This window comes from Sinohyriopsis cumingii, unplaced genomic scaffold (genome assembly GCF_028554795.1).
Source record: "Sinohyriopsis cumingii isolate HCF-2022 unplaced genomic scaffold, ASM2855479v2 utg003002l, whole genome shotgun sequence".
Classification (NCBI taxonomy): domain Eukaryota; kingdom Metazoa; phylum Mollusca; class Bivalvia; order Unionida; family Unionidae; genus Sinohyriopsis; species Sinohyriopsis cumingii.
This window is the reverse complement of record NW_028316363.1, coordinates 105,593-128,935: the sequence shown is the minus strand read 5'-3', so window position 1 is coordinate 128,935 and position 23,343 is coordinate 105,593. Positions and strand designations below refer to the sequence as shown.

The window sequence follows — 23,343 nt, the reverse complement described above, 5'->3', positions numbered from 1 at the left end:
TTCCATTGCTTTCGTTTTTGAACTTTCCTAGGACCTTTTTGTTATCGTCGCAGTGGGAAGGTTTATGTGTGGGATAGTCGCTGAGATCAAAAAGTTCTTTGTGGTCGAACATGTCTTGCTACAAATCTTCGGTGTGAATTTTCTACACGAGTACGGCTGTATCGGTCATTAGCAGATTATTGTTTTTGATAAAATCAGAATGAAACTTGTAAATGACCATTCTGGAGAGATCCTCAATGGCCGCTCCAACGTAGATGTGTTTATCGAATTTGAGATTTTTTTCCCTGGATTTGATGGCGAATATGAGATCTTCATTGAAGATTTTCATGTGGAGGTCAGCTTCATTGGCGACCAGTTTATCTCGTCGTTTGACGCAGTTAACCATTTCATTTTTTCGGATGTCGAATGTGTTCCGTGGATTTTACGAAGACGCTGCTGCTCGTAAGTTTGAAGATATTTTTGCCGGTGTCTGTGGTGGCGTTTGCCCGTTGTTTCGTGTTTATGGAGATCTAGGTTTCATCCACAGGGATTTTTGAGACTTGAGAGTGCGATGAATTTTATGGAACACGAGCCCGTGTTTGATAGCTTGTTTGAGTAGACGATGAAGCAAAATACATTTGTTTTTATCCATGAGATTGAATACATGTTATTTCACTTTGGAGTCGCCCAGACCGAATTTATTTATTTGTTTGCTCGTGCTGTTCCCGAGACAGCATTTTGTTAGTAATAAGAAATCATTCGGCGAAGAATGGATAATAGTTGTGAGCATCGTGAAGATGTTCAAGATAAACGAGATCGACCTCGACGAAATAGCATACGTCGTCCGCTTATCCTGCTTGTTTATCGTGGTAAATCTTAATCATTTCTGTGAATTCAGAATCTGATGGACACAATTTCCAGAAATTCAGTGATACATATTAAATTGCTGATTGTCCGGTCTAATATGCAGTTAAAATAATACTTAAATTTCTCATTTGTTCGTATAATATATGTTTCCGTGAATACCTTAACGTCGATTATAAAGAAGGTACAACCCGACCCGTTTTCTTTTATTTGTTTTTGAACTTATCTCATAGTGTCGAGGATGCCTCTGGTATTCTTCTTTATTACACCCACATTTGATTTTGAATGGGTAATATAGCATTCGATACATTTGTCCAATCTGTCTTTCAGTATCGCACACGTACAATGTTGTTATTGTATATAAAGCCTGGAAGTAATTTTGACAATTGAAATATTCAATAAACAGTAGTTGTTAAAATATCAGGAATCATTTTTTTGCTATAAATTTTAAAACTAGTGTGTGATTTCATTTGTTTAGATCAGTGACGGGTCGGAGGTTGCGATTGTGGTGCATACAGTATCCGCTGAAAATTGCCGATTTTTAACATACGGCGTAATGAGGTATAAAGTAACGACTAAGATTGTCTAAGAAAATCACAGTACCTACCGCTGACAAATTATACTTGAGGGTGACAACATTTTGGATAGACTGCTGAGACTGCATATGAATCTGGTGTGCAAAGTAACACCAAACATAACAGAGTGGGACAATCCATGTACTCTTCCGAATAAATCGTATATATGCCGGGAGTAATAAAAGACAGTATCACCATACAACTAAAAGTGAAAAACAATTATAAATTGGGATGCGCGAGATCAAAAGAACGTTTCAGCATGAAAATAAAAAAGTAAGGAATACAAAATAAAAATTGGGATGCCTTAAATTTCAAACTAGCGACCTCATTTTTGGCAGACGGTAGTCATACAAGATAGTTTCAATATAAAAAATGGGATGCCACGAGTTTCGAGCTCGAGACTTCTTGCGAACGTTTAAACATAAAAATAAAAAGTAAAAAATAACGCAATAAAACATTAGGATGCGTGAGTTGAAAAGGAAGTTCAAAGATGAAAAAGTAACAAAAATCAAATTAGATGCCACAACTTTCGAACTCGCGACTTCTTGTTTGGCAAGCGGGAGTAATAAAAGAAAGTTTCCACATAAAAATAGAAAAGGAAAAGTAATGATACAAAATTGGGATGCCGCGAGTTTCAGACAGGGGACCTAGTGTTTAGCAAGATAGCTCTGACGTTCTTATTTAGCACAACGATGTGTGGAACGCATTTACAATTAGAACGCTTGACAATTGATGGGATCATTTAATACATTTTGTTTTTGTTTCTGACAAATAATAATGTGTACCCACGCATGCCTGCCAGACGGAAACGCAGAATTATACAAATTTTGCAATATTGGAGTAGTGTATGCCACAGTGTGTTTTAATATCTCATTGAACATACCCCAGATTAATTACGTATAGTTTACAGTATTAACGCTTTATACTAACTCGACAGTTTCATTGGAATAATGTTACTGCACAGCTACGTTGCTAGAGATAAACTCATTTCTCCTTAGTAAATGCCAATATGTTTTAATTGGTCACGTAGCAACAAAAACAGTGCAGATGTCGTATCGTGTTTAGCTTCATCGTTGCTTCAGGGATGTTTTGTTGAATATAACAAGAAAATAAAGTGTCTCCGACATTTCTAAAATTTTATTCCTGACAGGAAACAAGTTTCATGATTACATTTTCCTTCCTGTGACCTTGGCGTTTGGGATAAAACAGACAATGTTAGCCAAATTATACATTTAGAAAAAGAAAACCATTAATTAGCATCTCATTGCTTGTAAAATTATGAACCCGACAGTCAATCCTTAAATAGGACGGACAGTTGGTAGGACACTGTCATATTATTATAGGTACATCGTGAGACAAACGTATACTTTATTAGTATATTAAAATGTCCGTTCGTACGCATTTATTGAACAAACGATGCTACTTGTTTTTCCGTCGAAAGCAATACATGCGCGATATAGAAAAAATATGAACTAGACAAGGGTTTGAAAATAATCCTTCCTTGGTAATGGCAAAAAATGAGGACAATTTGGCTAATAGCTACTTTTCATAAATTTTATCTTAGAAATCACTGTAAGTAAATGCATGAGTTGCACTTATTTACTGAAAGCAGCTATAATTTTACTTACTCTTTCTTTCTTCTCTCTTTCTTCCTGAAAGAATAGAATAAATTTGATATTAGTCAAGATGAAATATCCCAAATATTTGCTCTAAAAAGAGGGAGTATATACGCATGCACACATTTACAAACGATGATCCAGTGTATGATGTGACCACATTATATAAATTATGATGCATAGTTTACATTTCGTTATAAAATCCCAAAACTATCAGTACGAACGTAGGAGAGTGGCAATAAAATAAACCATCGACAAAGTTGTTGTTGCATGACTATGAAATGTTTGAGCACACGAACTAACATTAATTTAAACGTTGTGTCCCTACTTTCAAACAATACAATCTGGCCACGCTCATAAGCTACAAATATGTACAATAAAATAAACTATCGACAAATTTGCTCTTGCATGACTAAGAAATCTTTGATCAAATTGCAACACATCGTCTAATCCTTGTGTGACCACGAACTAACATAAATTTAAACGTTGTGTCTGTTCTTTCAAACAATAAAATCTGGTCAGGCACATAAGCTACAAATATATACAATTTCTGTTGAGGCCATGACATGGGAACTAAAAACCAATTGTCTTATACATAACAAAATATCCTCGTGGTACATTAATGTTAATCAATCATCCAAATTGTGTGCACATTTAAAAACTTAAAGTCTAGACTCCGGAACAAATGACCTAACTACATTCCCTTCTTGTAGAATTGACCAATATCAAGCACGATATGTCACATTATGTATCTGGGTCAAGTTTTCTGTCAACATTTCAATAATGCTTGGAATAGTAATGACCGACTAATTAATAAGTAACATAGCATATCATGCATTTTTTAAACGAGTACGATTTATCGGTGGTCGGTAAAGTTCACTGCGTACACTAAGTGACTGAGAACGTATTCACACTCTTAAGAGTAGAAAACTACAGTATCAGTTTAATGGGGGTTCTTACACTTTTGTTTGCGTGAAAAATTGAGCGATGCCACCTTGATATATACAACTAGGGTGTGGGGATTTCTGGCTCAGTTGTTTGTTTTGTTTGTGCCTGAGAGTGTGTGTTTTCAGTGTCAGTGCGTATATAATATTGATCATCGTTTTTTATGTGTGCATGTGTGTGTTTGATGGCGAATTTATGAATGCCATAGGTGGAGTATCGTTTATCATCAATGGAGCACGCATGTTATGTTAATGAGCAGCGTAGAGATGTGAAGTCGATGTACTAGAATGTTCTCATGGTGTAACAGTGTAGATGTCCTTGTAGTGTGCTTGTCTGTAGTGATCGACGCTAGCGATTTTACCGACGACATATTTTTGGACGGTGCCATCGTTAAGGGCTATGAAGTACAGTTTGGATGGGTGTTCCATAGCTTTCGTTTTTGAACTTTCCTAGGACCTTTTTGTTATCGTCGCAGTAGAAAGGTTTATGTGTGGGATAGTCGCTGAGATCGAAAAGTTCTTCATGGTCGAACAGGTCTTGCTACAAATTCTGTATCGGTCATTAGCAGGTTATTGTTTTTGATAAAATCATAATGAAACTTGTAAATGACCATTTTGGAGAGATCATCAATGGCCGCTCCGTCGTAGATGTGTTTATCGAGTTTGAGATTGTTTTTCCCTGGATTCGATGGCGACGAGATATTTATTGAAGATTTTCGTGTGCAGGTAGGCTTCATTGGCGAACAGTTTGTCTCGTCGTTTGACGATATTCACCATGTCGAATATCTTTTTATGTTTTTTACGAAGACGCTGCTGCTCGTAAGTTTGGAGACAATTTTGCCGAAGTATGTGGTGGAGATTTCGTGTTGTTTCGTGTTAACGTCGATGTAGGTTTCATCCACGGGGATTGTTGAGACTTGAGAGTGCGATTAATTTTAACGAACACAAGCCCGTGTTTGATAGCTTGTTCGAGTAGACGATGATGCAAAAGTAATTGTTTTTATCCATGAGTTTGGGCACATGTTTTTTCACTTTGGAGTCTCCCAGACCGAACTTATTTTTTATTTTCCCGTGCTGTTCCCGAGACAGGATTTCGTTAGTGGCAAGAATTCATTCAGCGTATAATGGATAACATTTGTGAGCATCGTGAAGATATTCAAGATAAACGAGATCGACCTCGACGAAATAGTATACGTCGTCCGCGAATCCTCCTCGTTTCTCGTCGTAAATCTTAATCATTTCTGTCAATTCAGAATCTGATATTATTCCATCGCTAAGGCCTAATTTTATCAACGATGATAATTTGGAGTATGATATCGTCGCTGTAATCAGTTTTATTATATACTCATGCAATTTTGTATTTGTACATGTAAATATATTTTCCCTATGATATTAAGAACACCAGTAATTGCTATTGCAGCTGAAGCACAAATTGTTATAACTGCTGGTGATGTCATTGTTACTGTTGATAGCAATACGCCTGTTACAGCGAAACCAGCGGACACCAAATGCACAATTATGTCATAGACATATACTCGTCTGCGATATTTTATTTTAACTTTTACGGCATACTCGCCAACGATACTTTTCAGTTTGGTTTGCCACTCACATACTTGTTTGCATCTGTAATGTTGAGCATCGATTGGGCATTTCATTATATTTCGGACAGAGGTGATCGGTAAAAAACAAGCGCTTTAGACCACTCGGTCAACCGGGATTCCTGCATGAGAATAAATAAGGTAATAAATCGCACAGTATTATGCAATCAATATATTTTTCGGCTCTCAATTTCCATTGCAACTGGCTGTCATTGTAACCGCGTGATATCTCATCTGGATAATTATCTAATATGAGAGAGTCAATAAACAAAATAAGAGATTCATGGTAGAAAGAGAGCATAATGAACAGACAACATTGTAAAAATTGGCGAAAAATGTTAATTCTATGTCCACGGTGGGCTGTCAGCCCACTTTCACCGCTCTTTTCACTACGGATCCCATTGCAATTTCTTTCTACATCTAAATTTAAACAGTGTTATAAAGAGGAACTCCGATTAGAGTAAAATGGAAATAAAAAGCAAACTAGAACCTTTCACTACCAGTTCAACCAGAATAATACAAATAAGTGTGCACCCTTCCTTATAGCTTATTACAAATGTTTGATTTTACCACTGTTAGCATGAAATGCAAGTTTAGTCCGATGTAGAAACGTGTGAAATATGTCAACAGGAATAGCAAAATATAAAACATGGACCAAAAACTCAATACCCATCTTAAATTATGCTTAGTATTTCTTTATGACTTATTGGTATTTAAACAAAGATTATTTTTCTTAAACCGCTCTTTTATTCTTTCTTTCTTTTTGCTTTCTATATGTTATCATGCCCATAACAGCAGGGTAATTGCCATTTGAAAATTTCATCAGACGTATGAAGAAACGGTCTCATTATTTTCGATCGAAACAACACAGGAATTTGCATTTGTCCTGAAAGTTTAGACACTAAACGAAGGAGAACAACTTCATTGTATAAATACGTTTCTTACGTCTGCTGTTTTAATAAAATCACAAAAGTGAATGCACCTGAACGTCTCTTAATGAGTATGCAGTACAGTTCATCTATACAATATACGGTCTATCTATACACCGAAATCAACCAAACATTAATGTATACATATATGCATAGTGATGTCTCAATATTGGACGCTCTGTATATCCACATATGTAAGTGTCTCTGTCTGTCTCTCTCTCTCTCTCTCTCTCTCTCTTTACATGTATAGGTTAATGCATTTGTATGGGGAAATAGGAACGAGTTGTTTGGATGGAAATATTGCACGACCTTGGTGGTGCAATATATCCTTCCGACAAAACGAGTTTATATTTTCCCAACAAAATGCAGTAACCTATTTATTATATGATCATTTGTTTATTCTTCCTAAGGCTTAATTATGTGAACAAAAATACGCTACACGAAACAAAATAACTGAATGTGTGCCGTATTCCAAACAAAATACACAAGCGTAGATTCATCATTACACAACAACAGCATCATTAATGCGCACTTAACTCCACCCTGATCAATTTGAATTTAATCGCGCGCTAGACATAACTTTCGAAAGAATATTGTGTGTTGGTCTACTTCAAATGGAAAGTTGGAGTCATATTGTGATTAAATGTGAATTGAAACAACTTTTCCCTTTGGTCTGCAATGAATATATTTTGGCATTTTTGTATCTTCTACTTTGAGGACATTCAGGATGTAAAACTGTAAAACTCTAAGTATAGTTTTTGCCATTCTTATTAACAGCTAAAGGTGACATATTATGCCTTGTAACTTGCGTTTTATTTGTAGGTACCCACCAATTTTATGAAATCTGGCGTCTATTGCAAAAATTAAAAAAACATTGTATGAAAAGGTAAACGCGGAATGTAGCAAAGTAGCTGGTATGTGGCCATCCACGAAAGATCTGCTTTATTTCATTCAGAAACAAATTTAATCAACCAAAACGTAAAGCGTCTGCTACACGAGTGTACATGATTTGTTTACAACGTAGCTCCTAATACACTACTGGGCACACGTGTCCTGCACGTGAGTGCAATATGAAGGTGTACAATATCGAAAAATACCGAACGATTCTGATTATGTAATATTAACGGAGAAAAAAAATGAGCATATAATAAATGCATGTATCCCTTCCATATCACACAGATTGTAGAAGTCGCAGTATATACAACTGAAATTATGTTTAAACAATCTTAGGGGAGGATATTATATAATTTGAAACTTATTTAGATATATTTATGAGAAGAATTAGTTTGAGTGTGTCATAATATCAAGGACAACATGTAGGTTTAGGGATATATGAATCAGCGAATGTTGCATTGGGTAGAAGTGATGAAGAAACTCAATCAGTAATTCAGTTAACAAGTTATATATAAGCAACAGACTGCTAGGTTAGCAGAATTCAACAGCAGAATAAATCAGCATTCTATACTCAGAGTAAGAACACTTTCGCAAAATGATTTCTCAGCTAAAGATAAGGTACCTGATTGCAAAAGATCAGGACATCTTATGCGTCTCTTAATTATTTAATAAGGATAAGCTTGGCAGAATCAGCAATAAATGATATAGAGCTTATCAAAATGAATGGTCCATACTACTCCCAAATACAATCATATAGAGGTTATGGTGACCCAACTACTGCATTTCTTTCAGTGAAAAACTGTGACCATGATGTCTTTGACATAAAATCATTTCGAATAGCTACTGACTTTATTACATTGTTTGTTTTCAAACCTATAGCAGTCCTAAATGACGTGCCATTTCTTTAAAACTAAGTGGATTTAGGAAATTATAAGACGTTTATTTATCTATTGAACATAAGAAGGGAAGCAAAAGCAACAATTTATGAAAAGTTCAACAAACACTTTATGATATATAGTGAACATTTAAGAGATACTTACATTAGTATGAATTAAATCCCAAATAATACTAAATGCTCTATCACAAATATAAAATAAAGAATGTTCCGTAATCAATTTCAATAGTCTTGCATGTTATGATATTCAGAGTGTCTTGAAATTCCTAACGTACCACAATTATTGAATGTCGTGATGCACACAATATTGCAATACAAGCTCTTGTTGAATTAAATCTCACCAGAGCCAAATTAGTTTTTTTTTTGTCCAAACCTTCAATTGGTATCTTGTCTTTGCAATGAATAATTAAACAAAATAATTATTATATAATTTTATATGAACACAGTAGTAAATTCTGATTCACAAACATATATATGAATAGGCATTTAAAATTTCTTTAACTTAACCTCCCTTTATATAATTATACCGATGCTTTGCAGCAATAGATTGTTGTGGATAACAAAACTTCTGATAGAAAATTCCACTAAGTCTTGAACTCAGATTGGAATAAGCTTCTTGTTTACTAGTTATAATCATGGCAAAACTTAATCACAATCGGGGCAAAAGTCAGGAACGCTATATAAATTAAATATGACCATATGTTAAGCAGGAGAAGCCATCAACATAGTTTACCACTGCATCGGCTATGTTGGATGTCCAAGCGGCACCATGGTCATCATAGATCATTTAGCTCAACAGATAAATGTGTCTAAGTACTTTAGGAAAGATATCCATGAAAACATTGAGCTATGGGATTGACCACCAGAGGTAATGCATACATTTTACTCCCTCGGATAGGTTTTCTTTGCTATGTCTGAAATTGACCATGCAAAATAAAAATAAGGGGAAACATTGTATTTTGTTATTAGCATTGACCTAGATAGGTTGCTACAGTGTACACGATACAGCATTTATTATTGATGATGTATAGTTGAATGGAAGTTCCACCATAAATACATTGTACTTTTAAAGGTAGATAGCCCAATGTGACCTGACATAGTGTCATTATATGTTGCGTCTAAAGCGCTAAAAAGTATAAATTTTGTACGTATTGGATAAAATCAGGGATATTAATACTCACTCGTTCTTTTCTCGCTTTTTCTTCCTGAAAGTATAAAATAAATGTGAAATTAGACGTGGTGATGGTGCACATATTTGCAAATGCATTACCTGAACGGATAAATAGGCAATAAACAAGAAAAAACACTGTCGGGATTTTCTCGTGTTTTAGTCTCTGAATTTTAAATTTTCTTTCTTTATTGTATCATGCTGAGATAAACGAACAACGCGCTGCAAAGGTTTCTGCCGTGCATTGCATCTAGTTGTTTAGGTAAAATGTTGTTATTAAAATATAACCACAAAGTATAAACGCATGATATTCTCGCTAACAGCATGTGGTACAACCTTTAAACTATAGATTGTATAATAAATTGTATAGTGTTACAGTATATGTACATTGATAAACTGAATATACATTTACACACATACGGCTACAGGTTAGCTATGGCACTTAAATTCCTTTCATGTATTTCAAACAGAATATAATACTATAAACTTCGGCGATTCATTTGAAATGCGTAACCACAAAAGCAGTTTTTAATAAATTAAAACTTTACGGTCTTCTCCTTAGCCGAAAGGGATACGGAATAATGAGCTACAAGGTTAATACGTAACTTCAAATTCCGTTGGAACAATGTGAATAAGTATAGGTCCAGACACAAACAAGCAAACATTTTCAATAATTATAATCATCTCATGAAACTTTCTGGTTACTATGGCAAATACAATGACGAATCTTCAAATCTGCACTTTCTGGTTGAACAGAGGTATCGAATAATTTTAATAGTCCCATGGTAGTGTTTTTGTCCAAAATGTCGATGAGTACCTTGTATTTCCATTTAATAATTTAAATAAATAATAGTTTTAAAAATTTATCTTAACACATTAGTAAATGCTGATACCCAAATACTGATATGAATCAATATTTAAAATCGTTTTGTTTAACCTGCATTACAATGTGAGTAACCGTACTATAAAGTGACTGATGCAAAATTCCACTAACTATTAAACTCAAATAATAATAAACATATTGTTTACTAGCTGCAATCATGGCAAAAAGATATTCACAATGTTTAATCACCATCAAGACAAAGATCAGGTACGCAATACAAATAAAATATACTCAACAACATATATAGGAAAAAATCCAAGTTCTTACGACCATTTGATCAGCAGGAATAGCGATCACAAGCTTTTTGCCACTGCGACGGCAATATTGGATGTTCGAGAGGTACCATGTTCATCAGTGATTAATTATCTCAATGGACAAGTGTGTTTGCAAAATTTCATGACATTCACGTAAGGTATTTAGGAAAAGTGTCCATGAAAACCTTGAGATAACGGATAGGTCAGCAGAGATATTTAATACATTTTCAGAAGCTCAAACAGATTTTCCTCAATTTGTCATTAAGCAAACTTTCAGCAATGACAAGTTTTGCCATAAATATAGTAGAGGGTGGAGTATGAATACTGGACGATGTAGGCTAGACTGCACTACATACGTTTCAGCATATGTGCATACTTGCTATCAAATATATATATTTTGGACAGTTAACATGTATAGATAGGTCAATTGTCACCATATTAATTTTTGCTTGATGTGCTTTGAAGCTGTATGCTTCAGATCTGAATATGAATGTATCTACGACCATGCAATTTGTTGAGGACGTCTCATGATTTTGAGTCCCACCATATCATTCAGTAAATTTTTTTGAACTTTGTGTTTCACATTTAGATTGGTTTAGGATTGCTTTCCTGTATGTGTTCTGTAGAAATATGAAAAAAATTAGATATCAATAATTACTCTGTCGTTTTTTCTCCCTATTCTTCCTGAAAGAATATAATTAATGTGACATTAGCAACCGTAATATAAACTTCATTTATTTTCTCCCTAAATATAGGACAGACATGCATTCACATATTCATAAATGTAAATATAATGCAAGTCATTGCTTGAACAGAGGAGAAGTGTCTCGTATTTAAATATCCTAATTCAAACTTTCTGTCGTTTCATCATTTTGAAGAAATAGCAATGCACCAAGCACAGTGTTTTCCGCCATAAAATAATTTTAAATGTTTAGCTAAGATGTCTTACTCACAAGCACTGACTAGCAACTTAGATGCAAACTGTATACAAACATATTTTCGGTGAGAGGCAATGTCTCTTATAACTGGTACATTGCTCTGTTGGTTATATGGTCATAATAAAGGAACACAAGCCGGACATCCAATACTAGAGTTTGTATTTTCTTTTACTTGCTCTCGTTGCGCCTTCAAACGGTACATACGATATAATAAAGACATGTGAGCCTAAATAGGAACACAGGTGCACTGCATTATACATATACTCATAACGTCATGGTTCGTAGTAGAATATGTTATATTTTCCGAATATCCTTTAGCAATGATATAATAAGTTTATGCAAAAAATCATGATGTGTACGTATTTACTCAAACATATTTATTAATACTTATTCTTTATGTTTTCGCTCTCTGTTCCTGAAATGATATGATCAATCTGATATTTGACACAGTGCAATACAATTCGCTTATTTGCGCTCAAAACAATAGTAGAAACGCAGGCTCTTATTCGCAAATGGGAATACGCTGTACGTCATGACTTGAAATGATTATTCAAGTATAATGGTGATTTTATCTAATCTATAATATGGTACTATCGTATTTAAAGCTCTAGAGTTCACATTTTCTGTCTTTTCTATACACTGAAGGAGATGCAAAGTCTTCCGCAATACAATACTCCAAATGGTTTATGAAAAAGTACGGCATGATGCTGATTATTACTAGAAAAAATATATTAGACATCTCATTATCAAACATATATGTTTCAATTTGTCCTTTATTCTTTCAATCGTTTCGCCTTTAAACGGTTAGAGCGTCCACCTCGGATGCGGGAGGGTTTGATTCCCAGCCGAGTCATAACAAAGAGTTATAAAAATGGTACTAACAGGTGCCTTGCTTGGCGCTCAGCATTAAGAGATTAATGTTATGACTGGTCGGCATGGTGTCAGGATAATGTGACAGGGTGGGACATCAGGCTACATGTATGTGGTATGATGCCCCAGTAGTAGACACCACTATAAACTGCAACACTGCATACATCGTACCAATATAACAGGAAAATTGTTAAAAAAAAAATCCAAATCCAAAGTCTGACATGGTAACCGCTGCAACCCACTCATCGTAAGTCAGATATGATAACTAATACAATCCACTCATTGCAAATCAGACATGTTTAATACTGCAATGCACTGATTGTAAGTCAGATATGCTAACCGCTGCAACCTACTGATTGTAAATAAGACAAATTAACTAGGGAAACATACTGATTTTAATCATTCTTGCAGACCATGCTTGTAAGAAAGATATGCCAACCAGTGCTTGTAAGTAAGACATGCTAACCACGGATTTTAAGGATGGTAAGACATAATAACCAGTGCTGGTAAGACATCCTAATCAGTACTGATAAGTAAGACATACTAGCCAGTGTTTGTAAGAAAGACATATTCAGTGTGTGTCAAAGTACGACATGATAATCAGTTCTTTTCAATAAGCAATGCTAACCAGTGTTTGTAAGAAAGACATGCCAGCCTGTGTTTGTTAAAGGAAGACATGCTAATCTGTGCTTGTAAGAAAAACATGCTAATCAGTCCTTGTAAAACATGCTAACTAGTGTTTGTATGTAAGACATGCTAACCAGTGTTTGTAAGGAAGACATGATAACCATTGCTTCCTAAAGCAAGGTATTATATTCAGTGATTTAAGTAAGACATGCTAATTACTGACTTAACGTATGGTAAAATATCATAACCAGTGCTGGTAAGACATTATAACCAGTGTTTATAAGTACGTCATGTTAACCAGTGTTTGTAAGACAGATTCACCAGTGGTTGTTAAATTAAGACATGCTAATCAGTGCTTGTAGGTAAGACATGCTAACCAGAGTTTGTTAAATAGTGTAAGTAAGACATGCTAACAAGTGTTTGTTAAAGTAAGACTTTGTATTCAGTGTTTGTAGGTAAGACATGCTAATCAGTACTTGTAGGTAAGACCTACTCACCAGTGTTGTGAATAGGACATGGTAACCAGTGCTTGTAGGTAAGACATGCTAACCAGAGTTTGTTAAATATTGTAAGTAAGACATGCTAACAAGTGTTTGTTAAAGTAAGACTTTGTATTCAGTGTTTGTAGGTAAGACATGCTAATCAGTACTTGTAGGTAAGACCTACTCACCAGTGTTTGTGAATAGGACATGGTAACCAGTGTTTGTAAGTAAGACATGCTAACCAGTCCTTGTAAGTAAGACATGATTATCCGTACTTGTAAAAAAGACATTCTAACCAGTGTTTGTAAGACATGCTAACTAGTGCTTGTAAGCAAGGCATGCTAATCAGTGCTTGCAAGTAAGACATGTTAACCAGTTTTTGTTAGTAATACATGCTAACCAGTGTTTGTAAGTAAGGCACATTTTATCAGTGCTTGTACGTAAGACATGTTAAGAAGTATTTGTAAGTAAGACATTCTAGCCAGTGCTTGTACGTAAGACATGCTAACTAGTGTTTGTAAGTAAGGCATGTTAACCAGTGCTTGTACGTAAGACATGCTAACTAGTGTTTGTAAGTAAGGCATGTTAACCAGTGCTTGTAAGTAAGACATGCTACTCGGTTCTTGTTGAAAAGACATGCTGACTAGTCTTTCCAAGTAAGGCATGCAACCATCTGATTTTAAGTATGGTAAGATATTCTACCCAGTGCTGGTAAGACAAACTAACCAGTGGGTATAAGTAAGTTGTGCTAGTCAGTGCTCGTGAGTAAGACATGCTAACCAGTGTTTGTAAGTAAGACATTCTAATCAGTGCTTGTAGGTCATACATCCTAACCAGTTCTTGTACATAAGACATGCTAACCAATGTTTGTTAAAGAGATGTTATTCAGTGTTTGATAAAATCAGACATGCTAATCAGTGCTTGTAAGTAAGAGATACTAATCAGTGCTTGTAAGTAAGACATGCTAATCATTGCTTGTAAACAAAAATTGCTAAACAGTGCTTGCAAGTAACACATGTTAGCCAGTGTTTGTTAAATGACTGTTTAACCAGAGATGTTAAGTAAGACATGTTAACAACTGATTTTAAGTATGAAAATACATTCTAAAGAGTGATGGTAAGACTATGCTAACCAGTGTTGATAAGTAAGACATGTTAACCAGTGTTTGTAAATAAGACATGCTAACCAGTGTTTGTAAGTAAGACATGCTAATCAGTGCATGTTAGTAAGACATGCTAAGCAGTGCTTGTAAGACATTTTACCCAGCACTTGTAAGCAAGACATGTTAACCAGTGTTTGCAAGTAAGACACACTAACCTGTGTTTGTAAGTAAGACATATTCAGTGTGTGTCAAAGTAAGACATGATAATCAGTTCTTTTCAATAAGCAATGCTAACCAGTGTTTGTAAGAAAGACATGCCAGCCAGTGTTTGTTAAAGGAAGACATGCTAATCAGTACTTGTAAGAAAAACGTGCTAATCAGTCCTTGTGAAACATGCTAACTAGTGTTTGTATGTAAGGCATGCTAACCAGTCCTTGCAAGTAAGACATGATTATCTGTACTTGTAAAAAAGACATTCTAACCAGTGTTTGTAAGACATGCTAACTAGTGCTTGTAAGCAAGGCATGCTAATCAGTGCTTGTAAGTAAGACACGTTAACCAGTTTTTGTTAGTAATACATACTAACCAGTGTTTGCAAGTAAGGCATGCTTTATCAGTGCTTGTACGTAAGACATGTTAAGAAGTGTTTGTAAGTAAGACATTCTAGCCAGTGCTTGTACGTAAGACATGCTAACTAGAGTTTGTAAGTAAGGCATGTTAACCAGTGCTTGTAAGTAAGACAGGCTACTCGGTTCTTGTAGAAAAGACATGCTGACTAGTGTTTCTAAGAAAGGCATGCAACCATCTGATTTTAAGTATGGTAAGATATTCTACCCAGTGCTGGTAAGACAAACTAACCCGTGTTTATAAGTAAGACGTGCTAGTCAGTGCTTGTAAATAAGACAGGCTAATCAGTGATTGTAAGTAAGGCAAGCTGCATGCTACATGCTACTGAATTCAATCAACTGTATGCTTGCAACCACACCTATACAGATTGCAACTTTACATAACCAAGTTAACTATGAAATGAGGTAAGTCAGTTTTATCTCCCTTTTTTATATACTCATTTAAACCTAGATGGTAGATCAGGCATTTGATTTTGATGTTCGGTATGTACTGCCATATCACACATCTAGACTGGAACTAATTATTTGTATTCCCTGACATCTAGGTGGCATTATACTTATAGACGCTGAAGCAGCCTTTGTAATATCAAATTAATTTTGGAATTCCAGCAAAACTGTTAATCTCAAAGTATTAGGGTAGTCTTAAAGAGGAGGTACATAATAAAGGCAATACTACATTCATGTTTTGTTGCAAGTGAGGGGAAGCAGTTCATTTGATACGGTAGATGTTTTATTGTAGGTGAGTGGAAATAAGTATTTTAATATAAAATATGTTTGTTGCAAGTGAAGAGAATAATTTCATCTGAAAAGGTATGCATTGGCTCAATGATGGGAAAAACTCATTTCATATGGCCTATGTTATAGTACAAATAAGGGGAAATTACTCATTTGATATGGTATATGTTTTGTTGCAATTACAGGAAGGAACTCATTGGATAATTGGTACATGGCTATATATGAATATGTTGAGGTTTCAGGGTCAGACATATCTCTGAGTCAAATCAAACTATGTCTCATTCATTCTGAAAAATGTAATAAAGCATTTACAGCAGTGTTCCGTGTTTCTTATTTGAGGTCAGAAGACAAAGAATGTTGTTACGTTTCCTTGCTACTATACAAATGAGTCCAAGAAAAGTTCCATTGGAACAGGTAATGGTGAACTCACTTGGAAATTGTAGATACAATTTGTTAATCCTTTTTTTTAGCTTTGCCCTTAACATGTTCTTCTTCAAAATATCCCTTTAAATTAACATGTAATGAGATGGGCATGAAACTAACTTGCTGATGCATTCAAATGAGTACATGTATTGGATTATTTTACTGTATACAGCAATATCTAATATACCTTTAACTTAGTTTACCTTGACTAATAATAACTGCGTTATAGATGAATATTGTTGTAGATCATTTGGAATGAGATACCTATATTTTATGATGTGCATGGGTACATTACCCTTGGGTTTTCCATGTGTTTTTTTTTTTTGTTATGTATGTACATGCTATATGTGGAAATAATTATACTGAGATCTTGATTCTAGAATTTTTTGTAGTATTACTAGATTCTTTTGCAATATATTCATAGCTTGAATGTCTCAACATGATGTACAAGTTCAGCATTTTTTGTATATAACATATTCTCTCTGTGATGAATAGAACAAAACTCATTAGTTGTATATATTAACATCAATATCATACAATTTGGTGTTTTGCATATACTGTGGTTATAATAACAGATTCCCCGCTGGTGTGTGTGTGTGTGCAGTTCCTAAGCAGAGGTGTTTAATACAGAATATTGCTGTTTGACTGAAAACGATCGTAAATTAAATTTTGATTTTTCTAACAGTCATTGGAAGACAACTGCACTGTTGTTCGTTATTTGGACATACCATAATTAACAAGTATGGATTTAATACCTCAATAAAATATGATTTTATTTTGTGGAGAAAAATTGGAGGAGGTGCATTTATTAGAAGGGCCTTTATTAGAATAACTACAGTGTTCATGGCAGAGTATAACTTCATATTTTGAGTTATTGTCATAGTTTGTAAAGCAATGCATATTTTGTCCAAGTTTTAAGTCTTATTAGAGTATTCATGTTTGGTTGTTGTTGTTTGCTTACTATTATATTTATTTTTTCAATTTCATTGATACATTAATATTTATGGTGAGGTTTTGTATAGACTCGTATTCTTCTTTGTCATAAATATGTCATTTGCATACAGTGTGTTTTAATCTTTTCACTTAATCCTATTATGGTAACCCATTAGTTTCAATCTTAGTTCAGTCCAATTTTTATTGAAACCAGGGCATATGCTATTCATATTTCCATTCATCACTTTCTCCATTTATTCCTTGATTATTCATCCATTTACTTGTCCATCTGTCTAACACAATTTTCCCCATTATGTACTTGTCCATATGTGTAATACATTTTTCCTCATTATGTACTTCTCCATCTAACATACTTTTCCACCCATTCTATACTTGTCCATCTAGCACACCTTTTCCCCACACTGCATGTATCCATCACCTGCCTATTTGTCTAACATATGTCCCACTGTACTTGCAGACAGAGCCACGGTGGCTCATGGTGGCTCATTTGGTAGAGTGTTAGACCTGTAATCCAAAAGTCATGGATTTAATACATGCCCTTAGCCAGCCCAGGTTGGCTGCCTTGGTGGCCTCAAAGGGAATCGGATGTTATAGCAAATAATCAGCTTAAAGTATCATTAGTTTAGAAAACAAATTTTTTACCTGCAGATACTTCATCAGATGCACAATTATGGACTTTGACTGTGTCTGTCAACGTCTAGAAATTCTCATTTAAAGATCTGACTTTGTTTAATTTTGAGATGTGGACTCAGTTAAGAAACTCTATGAGGTACCATCATAATATTGTTTGTCTTTTTAAACATGTATATGTATTTAACTTTTGTATAACATTTAAAGCATTTTAACAAATTTACATATTATTCTTCATCCTGTAGGACATCATGTTTGCAAGAGTTTTTCTTCTTAACTTCTTTGTATTTTTTTATCATGGCATTTTTAAAACTTAACTTATGAGTGGTAATATATAGCCAGTATTGTGCTGATATGCTGCTAAACTCTGTTCATACCAGTTCATTTATTATCATACCTAGTGTAAACAACCATAATCTTTCACATGGTTGATAATTATAATTACATGTTGGACCGTTTCTTTAATTCATACCACATACAATTATAAGTACATACTGTACAGTTTCTTTCACCTATAATATATGATTACCTATTATAATTACATATTGTATATTTTTCAATTTAAATCACATGCAGTGGCTATAACTCATTATAATAATCCATATAGAGTGGTGAAAACACATGTACAAAAGAGAAGGGAGGTAAATGTTGTTGTTTGATTGCTATAGTTATTTCTCTTGCTAAAAGTCTGTTTATTCTCTATTATCACATTTATATTTGGCTAGGTTCAGTAACTGTGTTTCTCATATTTTCACATTACTGGTATGAGATGGTGTTATTAGAGATGGTATACCTGAATAAAATTAACCTTGCCTGAGTCAATTCATGCAGACTATTGTTGCTAAAAAAAGGGACGATGACAGCAAACTAATTAACTGATCAGTGCCCTTTTACTATTCTGATTATCATTATTCTGATTATTATTATTATTAGTATTATTTGAGGAAATTATTGACACCACATGTAAAATGTTGGACTTGATATCCAGCAGAGCAAATGGTAAATAATATGATAGACATGAAAGATAAGATGGACGCTGTAACATGTTGTATGGGTCGGATATGTAGGATTGTAAGTATTTTTTATATGCTAGTATATGTATAACATATACTTATACCACAGGTTATTGATTTGGTCAAGTACTAATTAGAGAATCAAGCATTAATCAGGAAGTCAAGCACTAATGAAGGCATTATTATATTATGTCTACTGATAAAAACTTTGCTACATTATTACGCTCTTAGTATACTTTACAACTATATGGATTTCAAGATCTGAAAATACATTTCAATTAAATATTCTTGGTTTTTTTAGATTCAGAATCAAATGTATGTTTTCATTTTAACATTGCTTTGAAAATTATGCTTTTATATTCAAATTTGTTACTTTATCAGCTTCTCTACTTATTTTTGCAGAGTTATTATGCCCTTCCATTTTACATTTTATCTTGTTCTACATGTATTAATAATATCTCAATATAAGGTGACCTCACAATTAGCCTGCAGTATTCTTGGTATGGATCTCATAAACAGTGTTATAATGAGGGAGTACTATAATGGGTATCAAGATTTATACAAGAGTAGTTACTGAAATTTGACTGTCCAAATTTTACCATGCATGTGCCATAGTTGTTCAGTATGACTATCCTATATTTGCCTTACATGTACCCGGATTTTATAGTTTGAATGTCAAAAAATTGCATTACAGGTACCTAGAGTGTACAGTCTGACTGCCCACAATTTGTCTTACATATATCTAGATTTTACAGTTTTTCTGCCCTAAGTTTTTCTTACAGGTATCTAGAATGTACAGTTTGACTGCCCTAAATTTCACTTACAGGTATCTAGATTGTACATTATGACTGTCCTACATTAGCCTTACAAGTACCTAGATTGTACAGTATGACTGTCCTAAATTATCCTTACAGGTACATAGATTGTACAGTTCGATTGCCCTAAATTAGCCTTACTGGTACTGTGATTGTACAGATGATCTATTAAAGCACCCAACTACCATATCTGTCTGGATATAGATAATGTAAACATAATAAACCCTCCCCTGCCATCACTTGATGTACCAATATATATATATATATATATATATATATATATATATATATATATATATATATATATATATATATATATATATATATATAAACTCTCAGTATATTATCAATGAATCACGTGTTCTCTCTCAATATATTATCAATGAATCACGTGTTCTCTCTCAATATATTATCAACGAACCACATGTTATCTCTCAATATATTATCAATGAATCACATGTTATCTTTCAGTATATTATCAATGAATCACGTGTTCTCTCAGTATATTATCAATGAATCGCATCTGAACTCTCAATATATTATCAATAAATCACATGTTATCTCCCAATATTTCATCAATGAATCACATGTTATCTCTCAATATATTATCAATGAATCACATGTTCTCTCTCAATATAGTATCAATGAATCACATGTTATCTCTCAATATATTATCAATGAATACTATGTTCTCTCTAAATACATCTTATGAATGCTAGCACAAGTACATACAAATCCACATGAAACTGCTATATTCACTAAATTTATCCTGTTCGGTGTTTAAAATAAAAATATATCTGATTCAGAAAAATCTCGAACAGTTCAATCGTACTATTTTACAGAAGCAGCCCTATTCTGACCTTCAAATCTCAGTGAACCAATCAAATTTGAGCAGTTCAGTTGTTGATTTCACCATGATCAGCTGTACAAATGAATTATACTGCAAAGTAGAGACATGCTGTTTTGATAGTATTAACTATTGAATTAAACAATATAAATTGTATGCAAGTATGAGGGTATGTGTGTGTGACTTGGATTTGTAATGTAGCTTTAAAACAAATTTCAGACATATCACTATGATGTCTACAGTGTGTCAGTTTATATTAATGTCTAGCACTGGGACATCATGAATAAGACATGTAGCATTTTGTCCCACCTAGTCATATTATCCGGAAACCAGGCCGACCAGTCCTAACATTACCCTCTGAATGCTGAGCGCCAAGCGAGGCAGCTGTTAGTGTCATCTTTGTATGTCTCTGGTATGACTCGGCCGGGGAATGAACCCATGATCTCCTGCATCCGAGGTATGTATGTATGTATATATGTATGTATGTATGTATGTATGTATGTATGTATGTATGCATGCATGTATGTATGCATGCATGTATATATGTATGTATGTATGTATGTATGTATGTATGTATGTATGTATGTATGTATGTATGTATGTATGTGTTTGTGTTTGTGTGTATGTGTATTTATGCATGTATGTACAGTTTGTGTATTATTTCCAAGAAATCTTTGCAAAAGAAGAATTTTTTCAGCAAATAGATTACATGCTCTCTCACATTATGGGTATTTTGGATATCTCAGCCCATTTGCAGTCCTTACAGCCCTTACATGGGAAACTCACAAACCAGGTCCATATGCACAGTCTTTGCTGTCTTTAATGTTAAACAAAATGATTTATGTGACAAAGATCTTCTGCTTACTTGATAATACTTGCAATACCTTCGATGCCAGATAAGTAAATATATTACTCTTTTAGGCTTAAATCCAACTACAGATCATATAAAACGTTCCAAATCTGATGATGTTGGGATCATACAGTTTCACCATTGTATCCAGGAGGTGAATATTCAGTTGTTTGAGCAGTGCTATAATGGCTCATTGATGAATAAAATTTATGGCTGCGCTATAGATGTCACAGGTTTCCAGAGTAATTAGCTGATTGAAGTCGTAATGCATTTATGTGGCTCTTTCAAATGCATAGGACAGAAACACAACTTGAATACAATTATGCCATATTTATTCCATGATAATATCAGGCATCCATCTGGAAAACACTGTGAACAGGTTTGTGTGGACAAAACATCCAACTGACCCATTCTGAATAGGTTGGAAGGGTCATGGCAACCAGCTGAATAACCCTGTGAATAAGTTGGGGTGCTGATGGCAGCCAGCTGAACAAGTCTGGATACATGTAGCTTGGTGTGGTCAAGGTAGGCAGCTGAATAACTCTGGTTCTAGGTTGGTGTGGACAAGGCAAGCCAACTGAATAAATATGTGCATAGGTTGGGGTGGTCAAGGCAGCCAGCTGAATAAATCTGAATAGGTTGGCAATCAAGGCAGCCAACTGAATAACTCTTTAAATAGGTTGGATTGCCCAATGCAGACGGCTGAAAAAAATCTGAATCGGTTGTAGTGGTTAAAGCTGCCAGCTTAATAACTCTGTGAATGTGTTGGCATGGGCAAAGCAATCAGCTGAATAATTCTGAATGGGTTGTGGTGGTTAACTCAGCCAGCTGAATAAATCTGAAAAGGTTGGGGTGGAATTGATTTTAGAAACAATATCTTCATTAACTATGTGCCAGGTTGTTGTTTTTTTTTTTGTAAAGGAGAGATTGGTTATCTATTATTAATCTTGGCTTGTCATCAGATAAACACTGTAATGCAGTCATCTTACTTTATCTGACCTACTAGCTTACGCTTTGGTCAACCCCGTGAAATACTATATTTGTCCCATAATATGTATCTGCTTGATGATAAAACAATCCACGCTTCTTTAAACTGCATCCAATTTTTAGTTAGTACAAAACTCTGTCTGGTGACAACTTTTGCTTGGTCCTATTGATTTCAACTAAATTTTATACGCAATGTTATATGGACAAGGTCTCAAATGAATGCATACTACATCATTATTTGATTGAGTTATGATCACTGATTGTTGATACTAATAGTCTTTGTGCCCTCAAGGTTCACAAAAAACAACGTGTCCTCTTCTTCTCATGAGATACACACTGTGCCAAGTAAAAATGTTAATTGTCCTAGTGCTCAGATAATGATGATTCACACCCTGAGAATAGTTTTGTATATAATTCCACCATTAACAAATACCAATGTTCAACATTGCCTAATATCAAGGATTTTCATTTAGTATTTACTTTTGCATAGTTTTAGTTTCTGTACCTGTCAGTCAAAGATTTGTTGAAGAAGTGGCTGGTGTTTGTTTGTACACAGGTATCTGACACAAATTTGATACAAACATGGGTCACGAAAATAATGTTTAGAGAGAAGACAAGATTTAAATTGTTTCTTATGTACAATATCTGTATGTAATATATAATATGAGACAATGTTTGCATACTAAATTTAAAAATTTCTGTTTCACACCAAGTCTTCGACCAATGAAGTATATTCTCATTTACATTGTCACATTTCAGTAATATAGGCATAACTCTATTGTTAGAGAAATGTTAACTTTAATGTAGAGAAGCCATGAAATAACTATTTTTGTATATCAACAAAT

The 23,343-nt window shown here is 34.3% G+C and overlaps 1 protein-coding gene across 1 annotated transcript in view; it reads right to left on the bottom strand.

The window, feature by feature from the left end:
• LOC149769932 (uncharacterized) overlaps window positions 1-23,343 on the bottom strand; it is an 83,674-nt gene that overhangs the window by 44,497 nt on the left and 15,834 nt on the right. The window contains exons 2-3 of the mRNA XM_089949645.1: window positions 9,476-9,499; window positions 3,047-3,070 (exon numbers count right to left, since the gene is read on the bottom strand). Of these exons, the coding sequence (XP_089805771.1) occupies window positions 3,047-3,070; window positions 9,476-9,499 (48 nt within the window). The remainder of the gene's footprint in view (window positions 1-3,046; window positions 3,071-9,475; window positions 9,500-23,343) is intronic.